Genomic DNA, 14,518 nt, shown 5'->3' on the forward strand with positions numbered 1-14,518 from the left:
TAGGAATGAGCAGATATTCATGGGACAAGAGCGAATAGATTCAGTGAGGAAAGAATGGGAATTTCCAGCATTTCTGGTTTTGTTTACGGGGACAGTCTAAATCTCACGTACCTACAGCAGGGAATGGCACAAACCGCTGGATCATTAAACGGGTGGCTGGGTTAAACCTCTTGGCTTTCTCGATGAAAACATTCAGGCCTACCTTAAAAAAAAAAAGGAAAGAAAGCATCAGACAGGTCCTGACCGACAAGCGAATAAATGACACATCTCGCTCCGTCCTACTGTACTAATTATGGAATACTGCGTAAGAATTAGGAGCAGGAGTCGGCCATATGACCCCTTGAGCCTGCTCCGCCGTTCAATAAGGTCATGGCTGATCTTCGACCTCAACTCCACTTTCTCGCCCGATTCCCCAGAGTCCAAAAATCTATCGATCTATCTTGAATATACTCAACGACTGAGCATCCACAGCCCTCTGTGGTAGAGAATTCCAAAGATTCACAACCCTGTGAGTAAAGAAATTCCTCCTCATCGCAGTCTTAAAAGGCCGGCCCCTTATCCGGAGACTATGTCCCCTAGTTCTAGACTCTCCAGCCAGGGGAAACAGCCTCCCAGCATCTACCCTGTCCAGCCCTCGAATAATTTTATATGTTTCAATGGGATCACCTCTCATTATTCTAAACTTCAGAGAGTATAGGCCCAATCTACTCAATCTCTCCTCATAGGACAACCCACTCATCCAGGGATCAATCTAGTGAACCTTCGTGGCACCTCCTCTAAGGCAAGTTGTGGCGTGTGTCATTTCGCTAATGGGACTTCCACATTGAGGACTTAGGATTACTTGCAATTGTCAGTATGGTGGTCAAATTGTTAGGAATCCGCTGGTTCTTGGCCATTGTCGACGCTCTGGTAAGAACGAGGCAAAAGTGCTTGATTGGCTAGGCTAAGCAAATCTGGCCAAGATGAGTGCGTTCCTTGCATCCCGGGCAGCAATGTTCTTGCGTACTGCTGCCGCTGGTTGATGGGCCTCTGTAAGATGTTCATAGAAACATAGAAGATAGGAGCAGGAGTAGGCCATTCGGCCCCTTGAGCCTGCTCCGCCATTCAATGCGATCATGACTGATCATCCAAATTCAGTACCCTGTCCCTGCTTTCTCCCCATACCCCTTGATCCCTTTAGCCTTAAGAAATATATCCAACTCCTTCTTGAATATATTTAATGAATTGGCCTCTACTGCCTTCTGTGGTAGAGAATTCCACAGGTTCACCACTCTCTGGGTGAAGAAATTCCTCCTCATTTCTGTCCTAAATGGCCTACCCCTTATCCTTAGACTGTGACCCCTGGTCCTGAACTCCCCGGTCATCGGGAACATCCTTCCTGCATCTAGTCTGTCCAGTCCTGGAGGTGGAGGTGGAAGTGAAGGGCCACTTGGTCCTCAGGAATCTGCAAGCCACGATGCTGAGCCATGCTGTCAAGTGCACAGCAAACCACGACGATTCTGGAGACCATGGCTGCTGAGTATTGCAGGGCTCCATCTGATCTATCCAGGCATCTGAAGTGCATCTTCAGCAAGCCAATGGTTTGCTCGATTATGGATCTGGTGGAAATGTGGCTGGAGTTGTAGCTCTCCTCAGCTTCGTTGGATGGGCTCCTCAACGGCATCATTAGCCAAGTCCTCAGGGGATAGCCCTTGTCTCCAAGTAGCCATCCATTAAGTTGGTCTGGCGGACTGAATAGCAGAGGCACACTAGACTGGCGCAGTATGAAGGAGTCATGGCAACTGCCAGGGTACTTGGCACAAACATGCAAAATTTCCTTCTTGTGGTCACACACCAGCTGAACGTTGAGGGAGTGGAAGCCCTTGCGGTTGACAAAAATACCTGGATTGCGATGGGATGCCTTAAGGGCCACATGTGTGCAGTCAACGATGCCCTGCACCCTTGGAAAGCCTGCCAGATTAGCTAATCCAACCGCACGCGCCGCGACACTTGCTTGATCCTTGGTGAAATGGATGTGGTTGTGCACGATAGCAAAGAGGGCATCGGTTACCTGCATGATGCAAGTGTGTGCGGACGCCTGGGAGATGCCGCTGATGTCTGCTGCTGATCCCTGGAATGAGCCGGAGGCAAAAAAGTTGAGTGCGGTGGTGACTTTGACGGCCACTGGTAAGGGGTGTCCACCTGGTCCTCTGGGCTCCAGGTCTTGTTGCAGCATTGCGCAGATGTCACTGCTGCTCAGACATGTTGAGGTAGCTGACCCTGTGTCTGTAGACCCTGTTTGGGGGGTATCTCCTGCGCCGACGGGCTTCCATGCGCTGGCCCCTTCTGGCCTGTGCAGCTTCAGGTGGGTGAGCAGCAGCTTGGCGCTCCTGCTGGTGCTGCTCCTGCTGTTGTTCCTGGTTCTGCTGGTGCCGCGGCTGGTCTTCGTCCTCATCTAATGCCCAAAAGGGGAGGAAATAAATGGCTCCCATGCTTCTGGTATATGCCTCAGTTGAGGAAGCGCTCAGTCAAGGTGGCGAGAGGGGTTTCCCAGGAGGTCACACTGGAGATGGGTGTCCGGCTCCAAACTTCCACAGCTGTGGTTATGCCTTCTAAAAGATCCCCCAGGCGTGAGACAACAAAGTCCTGCCACCTGCAAATGATGGCTGATCAAATATCCTATTTAATGGTGGAGCTGCAGCTGATAGTCAGCAATCCAATTGTGCTCCCGCCAGGTTTCATCGTCATGTTTCAGAGCAGGCGTGCTTCACGTGGGAAAAGGGTTAAAATCACAAAGGCCTTTCAAAATGGGATAATAGAGGCAATTTAGTGCTTGCCCTTAAGGGCCTATCCCGCCTCTTGGAGGTGGGACGGAGACGGGAGCAGTAAACACGATTTCTTGAAAAATGCTTGGAGGCGGGGTTGGACCCGCCCGCCACTATTTGCAATTTTAACACCCCACACGCCTCCACTCCCGCCTCCACGGCCCTGGGAAATTCGAGCCCTTTGTGTCCTCCTCACTGCTGTATTTCATCAAACAAAATAACACCAAAGTCCTTCATCAAAACCTCATAACCTGTAAGCTGTGAAGTCCTTTTACTTTAATAAAAAATTAAGGAACAAAAGTGAGAGGCCAAAGCCTATAGTGCAGGACACTGGAAAGAGTGAGAGAGAGATATGATAAACTGGTAAGTAGTGATTAGGAGGAAAGGAAGAGAGGGAGGTGAGGAAGTTCCAGGTTTGGGATCCTGGAGACAGAGTTAGAGCAGGAGATGATGTGATAAAGCTCAATTTTAACACAGTAAGGATATAGGGAGGAGGAAGAACAAGTAGGACAAGGTATTTGGAGGAACACTGAGCGTAGTAGTAGTATTATTATCGGACAGAGAACATTGCAAAGGGAGGATGAAGAGCCACCGAGTCCATCCCTCTCCATAGTCACTGTCTGAGGTTCAACCAGACCGTTCGCAACCTTGGCGTTCCATTTGACCCCGAGATGAGATTCCGACCCCATATCAGCTCCATCACCAAGACCGCCTACTTCCACCTCCATTCTTCTTCTTCTTAGGCAATCCGTCGGAACCGAGGATGACTTGCTTCCACATTAAAAATGAGTCTGCAGGTGACTGATGAGTCCAATGCGGGACCCACAGTCTCTGTCACAGGTGGGGCAGATGGTGGGTGGGGTGCTTGGGTTGACGTGCGCTCCTTCCGTTGTTTGCGCTTGGCTTCCGCTTGCTCCCAGCGAAGAGACTCGAGGTGTTCGGCGCCTTCCCGGATGCTTCTCCTCCACTTTGTGCGGTCTTGGGCCAGGGATTCCCAGGTGTCGGTGGGGATGTTACACTTTTTCAAGGAGGCTTTGAGGGTGTCCTTGAAGCGTTTCCTCTGCCCACCTGGGGCTCTCTTGCCGTGCCGGAGCTCAGAGTAGAGCGCTTATTTTGGGAGTCTTGTATCGGGCATGCAGACAATGTGACCCGTCCATCGGAGCTGACAAAGCTTCGATGCTGGGGCTGTGGGCCTGAGCAAGAACACTGACGTTGGTGCGCCTATCCTGCCAATGGATTTGCAGGATCTTGCGGAGGCAGCATTGGTGGTACCTCTCCAGTGCTTTGAGGTGCCTGCTGTACATGGTCCATGTCTCTGAGGCATACAGCAGGGCGGGTATCACTGCTGCCCTGTAGACCATGAGCTTAGTGCCGGGTTTGAGGTCCTGGTCTTCAAACACTCTCTTCCTCAGGCGACCGAAGGCTGCACTGGCACACTGAAGGCGGTGTTGGACTTCGTCGTCGACGTCTGCCCTTGTTGACAGTAGGCTCCCGAGGTATGGAAAATGGTCCACATTGTCCAAGGCCTTGTCGTGGATTTTGATAATCCAGGGGCAGCACTGTGTGGCGGGGGCAGGTTGGTAGAGGACGTTTGTCTTATGGATGTTTAGTGTAAGGCCCATGCTCTCGTACGCTTCGGTGAAGGTGTTGACGATGGTTTGGAGTCTGACCTCCGATTACATTGTTTGTCTCCGCCCCTGCCTCAGCTCATCTGTTGCTAAAACCCTCATCCATATCTCTGTACCTCTAGACTTGACTATTCCAATGCTTTCCTGGTCAACATCCAATCTTGCACCCTTTGTAAACTTGAGCTCATCCAAAACTCTGCTGCCCGTATCCTAACTCCCAACAAGTCCCGTTCACCCATCACCCACAAACCTACATTGGCTCCCAGTTAAGCAACACCTCGATTTTAAAAAATTCTCATCCTTGTTTTCAAATGCCTCCATGGCCTCGTTCCTCCTTATCTCTGTAACCTTCTCCAGCCTTACAACCCTCCGAGATCTCTGCGCGCCTCCAATTCAGGCCTCTTGTACATCCCTGATTTTAATCGCTCCACCACTGGCGGCCGTGCCTTCACCTGCCTAGGTCCTAAGCTCTGGAATTCCCTCCCTAAACCTCTCCGCCTCTCTACCTCCCTCTCCTCCTTTAAGATGCTCCTTAAAACCTACCTCTTTGACCAAGCTGTTGGTCACCTGTCCTAATATCTCATGTGACTTGGTGTCAAAGTCTGTCTGGTAATCACTCCTGTGAAACACCGTGGGACGTTTTAGTATGTTAAAGGCGCTATATAAATGCAAGTTGCTGTTGTTGTTGAGCTTCACTCTCTGCAACTATTGCTGTCTCAGCATTATACATCGTTCTACTGTTGTGATCTACGGGAAAGGAGGGGGAAAAGAACAACTAAGGTTCCCATTCCAAGTCAATCACAAGTGGCTTTGGTGCTGTCTATGGGGAAGCACGATGGCCGGACTGAACCATCACTCCACAGGGGCCTCCTCCGCCCAAACCAAATCTACTGGCAGGCTTTTGGGGAGGGGGGAGGAATAAATGGAAGAAGGGGGTAAACTACTGATGGGGGCGTTTATGGTACTAGACCAGCACAAGCTCAAATCTCACCGTGCTGGCTGTAAAAGTGAATGCAATAAATGTAGCAATTTGTGGACAGGCACCAGAGAAAAAGATTTATGTTGTAAAAACCCAACTGGCTAACTAATGTCCTTCAGGCAAGGGAACCTGCCGCCCTTACTCCACATCTGCCCCACACGGGCCTCCAGTTCCACGTAACATGTTTGACTTCAGGGCAACTAGGAACGGCTGCCTTGAAAGAAAGACTTGCATGTACAGTATATCGCGCCTTTCTCCATCTCAGGACGTCCCAAAGTGCTTTACAGCCAAGTACTTTGCAAGTGTAGTCAGTGTTGTAATGTAGGAAACGAGGCAGCCAATTTGCGCACAGCAAGCTCCCACAAACAGCAATGTGATAATGACCAGATAATCTGTTTTAGTGATACGGGTTGAAGGACACCGGGGAGAACCCCCCCCCCCCCACCCCAGCTCTTCTTCGAAAGAGTGGCCATGGGATCTTTTACATCCTGAGAGCAGACGGGGCCTTGATTTAACGTCTCATCTGAAAGACAGCACCTCCGACAATGCAGCACTCCCTCAGTACTGCACTGGAGTGTCAGCCTGGATTGTGTGTTCAAGACTCTGGAGTGGGGCTTCAACCCACAACCCCCTGACTCCGAGGCGTCAGAGTGCTAACCAATGAGCCACGGTTGGCACTATTAGGTGAAGTCATAATTAACCTCCCATCACGAATGGCTTGGGTTTCCTCAGATCAGCATCGCAAGAACAAACAGTAAGGAAATAGCAGGAGCAATGGGTTATAGGAGGGAAAGGGTTAAATCACATTTTATCTCCCCCGACAGTTTTAAATTGGTGTAGAAACAGGCTGAGAAAGAAACTATGGCCACTTGAAGACCCACCATGTACCGGCACACAGCAATCAAAACTGACAAAACAATCTTCTCGTCGAGTGTGGCACGTCATTCACTGAACACAGAGTGGGTCTCAGAGCATCCAGTTGGAGTAAAGGATCCCTGGTGTGCTATCAGATTGAACTTCTCTCAGTCTGTGAGAGGCTGTGAGCCCCAATTTCAATGTCATAGAATCCCACACCTGCTTTTTATTGTGTTTTTTTCTAGCAATAACGTCCTGACCAGAAAATATTATGCAACTGAATTCAACAAAATGCACTGGGCCACTATCCCTTCTGAGAAATGTCACGAAGACAATTTTACCACTGACTTCAATGACCTGGACTTGGATGGGACAAGGATTCCTGCATCTGAGATCAATGAGATACAGATCAGCCATGATCTAATTGAATGGCAGAGCAAGCTCGAGGGGCCGAATGGCCTATTCCTCTTCCTATGTTCCTATCTAATGATTATCCAACTGCTGCTCACTGGAAGCCGGTGGGTTTGATCAATGAATGAAGATATTTAGGCTCTACTGCGATGCCCGCCCTCCTCCAAGGATCAAAAGTCCACTAACAGTTACCATCTAAGCCCCGGTATGAGGATTGGTCATTCGGGGCCTGGTATCGAAGCACTGACCCAAAAAGCAGTAACAGCCGTTATTCTATATATAAACCCCCCGAACCCCTCGATTAGATTCCAGCCTGTAACTCATTCCCGGGTATCCGTTATTCTATATATAAACCCCCCCCGAACCCCTCGATTAGATTCCAGCCTGGAACTCATTCCTGGGTATCCATTATTCTATAAGGGGGTTGGGAACCTGAGCAGGGAGACAGAGGAAAGGGAAACAGGGATAGAAGCAAAAGACAGGAAGGCGAAAAACAAAGGTGGCAGTCAGAGAAATCAAGGGTTTAAATCAAATATGGCCACAGTAAATAATTCTAAAAGGTCTAAGAGCATTATAAAAACAAGCCTGAAGGCTTTGTGTCTTAATGTGAGGAGCATTCTTAATAAGGTGGATGAATTAGCAGCGCAAATAGAGGTAAATGAATATGATATGATTGGGATTACGGAAACATGGCTCCAGGGTGACCAAGGCTGGGAACTCAACATATACGGGTATTCAATATTCAGGAAAGATAGGCAAAAAGGAAAAGGAGGTGGGGTAGCATTGCTGGTTAAAGAAGGGATTAACACAATTGTAAGGAAAGATATGGGCTCTGATGATGTGGAATCTGTATGGGTAGAACTTGTCACGGGGTTGGGGAGCCACGGGGCCGTGTAGGTACGGGGCCGTGCTCTCCGGGCAAGGTAGGTTCTGGACCCAAGTGCAGAAACCAGGCTAGAGGCAGGTATACAATCTTTAAGGTACTTTACTAGATTCACACATAACTAGATTCATACAAGGAACACAACAATATACATAGAACTCGAGACAAACCATATACATAAGAACTCGAGACAAGTTACAAAACGGCTAGTCAAGATAGGAACTCAGGACAGCTTCCATGAGGCAACCTACTTGTCCATACTGAGCTGGGATAAGCTTACCACAAGCGCAACCAGCTTGCCGAGACGAGACTCGAGACAAGCTATCACGAGGGGCTGCCACAGGAGTAACAGGCTTATCAATACAGAGCTCAAGACAAGCGCCAGCATGGCAACACGCTAGTCCAGCCCAGCACCTTATCAAGACTAAGAACACAGACTTAGATACATCTTAAATACAAAGCTCGAGAGGACCATGGCAGCCAGCTAGTCAAAGCCAGGAGCCACAGAGCGAAGGGCTAGTCCCCAGATTCCCCGGTTAGGACTGAGCACAGAGGGAAGCAACCACAGAACTTATATACCAAGAAAACCAGGTGAAACCCATAAACAGCTAACAGGCCGTTAAGAATTAACACAGGAGGCTAGGAACAATTAACAAAGGGCTAGAAACCAACAAGTGAAGGTGCCATCTAGAGGTTACAGAAGGAACTGACTGGCACCCTCACAGAACCTCATTGCAGACCTTGCTCTCTGAGGAGCAGGTTGTGCTGCTGCTGCTGCTGTGGGGAGAGTGTGTGGTGGCCTTGGCCTGGGAGTGGAAGGGAAGGAGTGACCCCAGGCCACCACTACCAGCAACCTACAAACCATCTACATCTACTGAGGTGCCTGGAGAGGGAGGAGTAGAGGACAGAGGAGGAGGCCAGCATTTCAACTGGAGAGGCCTTTCCATCACTGCCTCCCAATTTGGCCTCCAGCCCAGGAGAGGGAGAGAGGGGAGAGGAACACCACTCAGCTCCAACTTGGAAGGAGGGGAGGAGCTGCATCTTCAACATCTGCAGGTGGGTGTCTTTTGTGTATTCCCCTAAAGACTTTGCATTCTAGGCGGGGGGAGGAAAGAAGACGGGCCGGAAAGCCTGGCCTGGGTTGGCTGGAGCCTGCCCAGGTGAAGCTTGTTCCTTTACATTGAGAAGACCTGGTGTGGGGCTGAGCCTGGGCTTTCTCCAGCCTACCCAGGCGAAGACATCTTCTCCCCCTGCCCGAAGACCATCTAAGACTTTGTTTTTCCATTGGGGAGTGCACCCTGCCGACACCCACCCACCGAATAACACCTTGAGTGGGGACCCTGCCTTTGCGCCCCCCCCCTCCTTCGCGCCCACCCCCCCTCTCTCTCTCTTTGTCCTCTCTCTGCCTCTCTAAAAGGCACCTCCTTTTACTTACTAATTGCCAATTGAGCAGAGGAAAGAAAGGCCCCTCTCCCAATTAATACCATCAAGGGGAGAGGCGGGCCAGTTACTTTACACTCCCTCTGCTCAGTGGAAGACTTCAAACTTTTACCAAGGCCATTAACACCTTCAGGCCTGTGACTTTGGGGTGTGTGTAGCTCTTTAAAGAGCCACCCCACTATGGCCGCCACATCTGCGGCGGTGACGGGGCCGGCAAGAACATATGCGGCGGTGGCGACCAAAGCCGCGGCTACTCCCGCTTCTGCTGCTGCCCCGTCGCCGTTCCGCCTGATAACAAAGAAGCTTGGGGTGAAGAGCTACACCCACCCCAACATGACCATCGAGGCGTGCGTAAAGGCCATGGCTGGGGTTGTCGGCCCTCCAGCCATACTCGCCGCCTCGAAAATGTATGGGAAGGCTGTGTTTTTCCTGGAGTCCGAGCGGGCGGTGGCCCTGGCCATCGCCGAGGGGCTCACCGTGGGCGGGACCTTCCTGCCGGTGGACCCTCTAGAGGCCACCGCGCAGAGGGTCGTGTTATCTAACGTCCCACCCTACATCTCGAGTGAGCTCCTCCTCCCCCACTTGCACCAACTTGGGGAGGTGAGGTCGGGGATCGCGCCGATCCCGCTCGGATTCCGGGAAGCCAGCCTTCGCCATGTCTTCTCCTTCCGGCGCCAGGCCTTTGTTCAGCTGGCGCGGGAGGGGGAGACTGACGGGGCTTTTTCGGTCCTCCACGAGGGGACCCTTCACCGCGTCTTCTGGAGGACGGACGGCGTGCGGTGCCACGCCTGTAAGGAGGTGGGGCACGTACGAAAAAACTGCCCCGCCTCCAAGGCCGCCAGGTCGTCTGGCGTGGCTGAGGCTGACCCCGCCGCCGCTCCTCCCCCCGGGTCTAGCCGTGCCCCCCCCCAAACAAATACTACCGGAGTGCGGTCGTCGTCGGAGGTCGATGCCATCCAGGCCTCCGGCGGGGGGGAGGAAGGGTGTCCGGTCGGGAAGAAGGCGCGGGGGAAAAATAAACACCGTAGGGCAGGTCCCCCCATGGAGGGCGTGCCCCATAACATGGAGCCCCTGTCGCCCGAGAGTATTGCCGCATTGATCGCGGGGGGAGACGGTGGGGGGGACTTCGTGCCCGAGCCTGTGGCCACAACCGCCGAGGCGGGAGCGCTAGAACCTGCGGCCGGGCTTGGGCCCGAGGGACCCGCTCCACCGGAGGGAGCAGGGGAGGCCACTGCAGAAATGGAGGTCTCCCCCTATCCCTCCACTTTAAAAAGGCGCGACCCCCAGGATGAGGAGGAGGACCGGGAGGAGGAAGGTCCCTCCGGTCGGGGGGAGTCGTCGCCCGCCGTGGGTACTGCGCCCCACCCCACCGCTGTCACCATCGTAAGCGATCGGCAGGGGTCGCCTGTCCCTGGGGAGGTTGAGGCAGAGGTGTCTGCCCAGCTCGTGCCTCCCGGGGATGGGGACGAGACCCTGCCCGTGGGGGGGGTCGCGGAACAACCCGCGGCTGAGATTGATCCCCTATCGGTGGCGTTGCCCCTCGACGAGGCGGGCGGCTTGGAGTCTGGGTCGGGCGAGCTCGCGGAAGATGAGCTCGCCCAGAGCGGCCCGGACTTTTCCCAGGTGCTGCTCGACCTCGTCGAGGATTTTAATAGAAATACCCCTTCTGCTGGGTCGGAGGCCGGTGGCGTGGTAGAGGAAGGCCCTCTGTCTGTGTCTCTGGCGCCGGGCGACTTGGAGGAGATCGGATTTACGTATTCTCCGGTCTCTCCGGTCGTTCCGGCGCCTGGGGCGGAGGGGGGCTCCGAACCGCCGCCGTCTTCTGGCCCGGCGCCCCTGCAGGAGCCCAGGGAGGAATCCTCCGCCACTGATCCTGGGGGTGGGATCCAGGCGGAGGCGGGGCCGGCCGTTGCGGCCGAGCCGTTCGCTGCGCTCTGCGTGACGGACGGGTCGGCCGCCGGTGGCGACCCCCCGGAGGAGGACGGGGACTCGGTGGTGGGGGCGGAGGACGACTGGGATTCCATCGCCGATGAGGCGGTGGATGACCTCCCGTCCCTCGCCGGGACCCCCCTCATTCCCATCGAGGAACTCCGGGACTTTGTGGCCACGTGCCAGGGTCGTCGCAGGACCCGGCTGGCCCTCGACAGATGGCCGGGGCTGGCGCTGCTCGTCGGGTCGGCCCGCGTCGCCTTCAAGACCATGGGCGCGGACGCGGGCGTGAGCCCGCCCGAGCTGCGTCACTTCCGGTCGTTCCTCACTGGGCTGCTAAGGGAGTGGCGGTTGACTAGCGGCCGCTCTCCCTTCCCCCGTTAGATATAAGTAGAGGTTGATCTATGCTTCTGAAATGAAGATAACCACAGCCAGCCTCAACATCAACGGCAGCAGGGAAGCTAGCCACAGATTTAATAACTTTTCGGTCCTTCGGGACGGGAAGTATGCGGTGTGCTTCCTGCAAGAAACCCACACCGTTCCGGGAGACGAGGCCACGTGGCTCCTGGAGTGGCAAGGAGGGGTCAGCATGAGTCACCTCTCCAGTGTTTCCAGTGGGGTGGCTATCTTGCTGGCCCCGCATTTTCAGCCGGAGATCTTGGGGGTCAAGGAGCTCGTGCCGGGCCGATTGCTCCAGGTCACTGTTCGCCTGGGGGGCGTGCCGCTCCATCTAGTGAACGTGTACGTCCCTCAGGCCGGTGCGCAGCAAGCGCGCTTCTTTGAAGAAGTGTCCACTCTTCTGGGCTCCATCGACGCGGGCGAGTGCGTTATCCTCGGGGGGGATTTTAATTGTACCCTCGAGGCGAGGGACCGCACGGGCACCCTGCCATGCCCGGCGGCGACGGAGAAGCTGAGGGACCTGGTCGGGTCCCTCGACTTGGTGGACGTCTGGCGATATCTCCATCCCGACTCCAGCGCCTTCACTTGCGTGAGGTCTGGGGGAGGAGCGTCCAGGATCGACCGCCTCTACATTTCCCGGGCATACGTCTCCTGCGTTCCGGCGGCTTCCATGCGGCCGGTGCCGTGCACGGACCACCACCTGGTGTGGGCGGAGCTCGTTCCGCTGCATGCGCGGGGGGGGGGGTCCGTGTATTGGCACTTTAACAACCTGCTGCTGGAGGACGCACGGTTCCGGGATTCGTTTAGTCGGTTCTGGGCCAGCTGGAGAAGGAAGCGGGGGGGCTTCCCCTCCTTGAGGCTATGGTGGGATGTGGGCAAGGCTCACATCCGTCTCTTCTGTCAGGAGTACGCGAAGGGGTCGACCAAGAGGCGGGAGGCCCGGGTCGGGCGGTTGGAGAAGGAGGTGCTCGACCTGGAGTCCCGTCTTGGTCAAGTCTTCGAGGACCCAGCCCTGCGGATGGTGTACGAAGAGAAGAAGGGCGCGCTGAAGGACCTGCAGCTCGTCGGGTCCCGAGGCGCGTACGTGAGGTCGCGGATCCAGTTCCTGCGGGACCCAGACCGCGGCTCCCCCTTCTTCTACTCGCTGGAAAAAAGACGGGGGGTCCGTAAGCAGCTCTTGGAGCTGCTGGCCGATGACGGATCTCTGGTCTCGGATCCGGAGGGAATCCGCGCGGAGACCCGCGCCTATTACGGGGCTCTGTTCTCTCCGGATCCGTCCAGCGAGGATGCGCGCGGAGTTTTGTGGGAGGACCTGCCGAAGGTCGGCCTGGAGGACGCCGAAAGATTGGACGCTCCTCTGAGTTTGGAGGAGCTGACCGGCGCCCTCCGCCAGCTCTCTAGGGGTAAGTCCCCGGGGCTGGACGGGCTGACCGTGGAGTTCCACAGGGCGTTCTGGGACGTCTTGGGGGGCGACTACGCGCGGGTCCTCGGGGAAAGTCTGGCGACCGGGGAGATGCCCCTCTCTTGGCGCAGGGCGGTTATTGTCCTGCTGCCTAAGAGGGGTGATCTCCGCCTCCTTAAAAACTGGCGCCCGGTCTCCCTCCTCAGCACGGACTATAAAATCTTTGCCAGGGCTATGTCTGCTCGCCTAGGCGCCGTGCTGGCCCACATGATCCACCCCGACTAGTCCTACACGGTCCCGGGCCGGACCATCCATGATAACATCCATCTGGTCCGGGACCTGGACCACCATTCCCAGAGGGCTGGTCTGTCGGTCGCCTTCCTTTCCCTGGATCAGGAGAAGGCGTTCGACAGGGTGGATCACGAGTATCTTTTCGGGACTCTGCGCGCATTCGGGTTCGGGACGCATTTTGTCGCCCGGATCCAACTTCTGTACGCTGCCGCGGAGTGTCTGATTAAAGTTAACGGGTCCTTGACGGCGCCCCTTCGCTTCGGGAGGGGGGTGCGTCAGGGATGCCCCATGTCTGGCCAGTTATGTGCCGTTTGCGTAGAGCCTTTCCTGCGCCTCTTGCGGAAGAGGTTGACGGGACTGGCTCTGCAAGGGCCGGGCGTGGAGGTGGTCCTCTCGGCTTACGCCGATGACGTGCTCCTCACGGTCACGGATCCCGCTGACTTGCGGAGGATGCGGGAATGCCAGCAGATTTACTCGGACGCATCCTCCGCCAAGATCAACTGGGAGAAATGTTCTGGACTCCTGGTGGGTCAGTGGCGGGTGGACTCCCTGCCGGAGGAGTTCAGGCCCTTCGCCTGGAGCACCACGCACCTCCTCTACTTGGGAGTCTACCTCAGCCCTGCCGAGGACGCCTGGCCGGCGAACTGGCAAGAGTTGGACGCTGGACAGGATTGCTCCGAGTGTTGTCCTACAGGGGTCGAGCGATGGTCATAAACCAACTGGTGGCCGCCATGTTGTGGTACCGGTTCGTCACTTTGATCCTTCCCCCTGCGTTTGTCGCCAAGATACAGAAGAAGCTCGTCGACTTCTTCTGGGACAAAAGGAAGCACTGGGTCTCTGCCGCGGTTCTGAGTCTCCCGCTTAGGGAGGGCGGTCAGGCGTTGGTGTGCCTCCGCACCCAGGCTGCGACTTTCCGTCTTCAGACGCTGCAGAGATACCTGTACGTCGAGAATCCTCCGAGATGGTGTGCGCTGGCGACGTATTTTTTCCGCCAGCTGCACAGCCTCAATTACGACATGCAGCTCCTGTTTTTGGAGGTGGGCGGCAGGCGTGCCAGCCTGCGGGAGCTGCCTGTCTTCTACCAGGAACTGCTATGGGTTTGGAACTACGTCGCCTCCAGGCGGAGCTGTCCCCCGTCAGGAATGGCGGCTGTCCTCCGGGAGCCGCTGTTCAGGAATCCGCACCTCCACGTCCGCGAGTTCGGGTGGCTGGCGGAACGCAGGGCTGTGCCCGGTAGGGTGACTAGAGTCGGGGACCTACTCGATGGCGGAGGAGCGGGCTGGATGGCGCCGGAGGAGTTGGCGCGGCGCATGTCTTGGGACAACGTCCGGCTCGCGGTCGATGCCATCGAGGCGGTGAAAGCGACGCTGCACCCCGGCGCCACGAGGTGTATCGAGGCGGCTCAAGCGCGTGGGGCGATCCCGTCCGAGCTTTCCCCCGTTCGGACGGAATTCCTTATCGGCGCCCTGCCCCGAAACCCCCCTCGGGGATCGGCGC

General features: G+C 55.4%; 1 protein-coding gene across 1 annotated transcript in view; it reads right to left on the minus strand.

Annotated features, from left to right (window-relative positions):
• LOC147123789 (sideroflexin-5-like) overlaps window positions 1–14,518 on the minus strand; it is a 262,042-nt gene that overhangs the window by 111,751 nt on the left and 135,773 nt on the right. The window contains exon 10 of the mRNA XM_085976043.1: window positions 112–202. Within this exon, the coding sequence (XP_085832169.1) occupies window positions 112–202 (91 nt within the window). The remainder of the gene's footprint in view (window positions 1–111; window positions 203–14,518) is intronic.

This window comes from Somniosus microcephalus, chromosome 2, assembly GCF_052327205.1.
Source record: "Somniosus microcephalus isolate GS21.2 chromosome 2, FLI_Smic_1.0, whole genome shotgun sequence".
Classification (NCBI taxonomy): domain Eukaryota; kingdom Metazoa; phylum Chordata; class Chondrichthyes; order Squaliformes; family Somniosidae; genus Somniosus; species Somniosus microcephalus.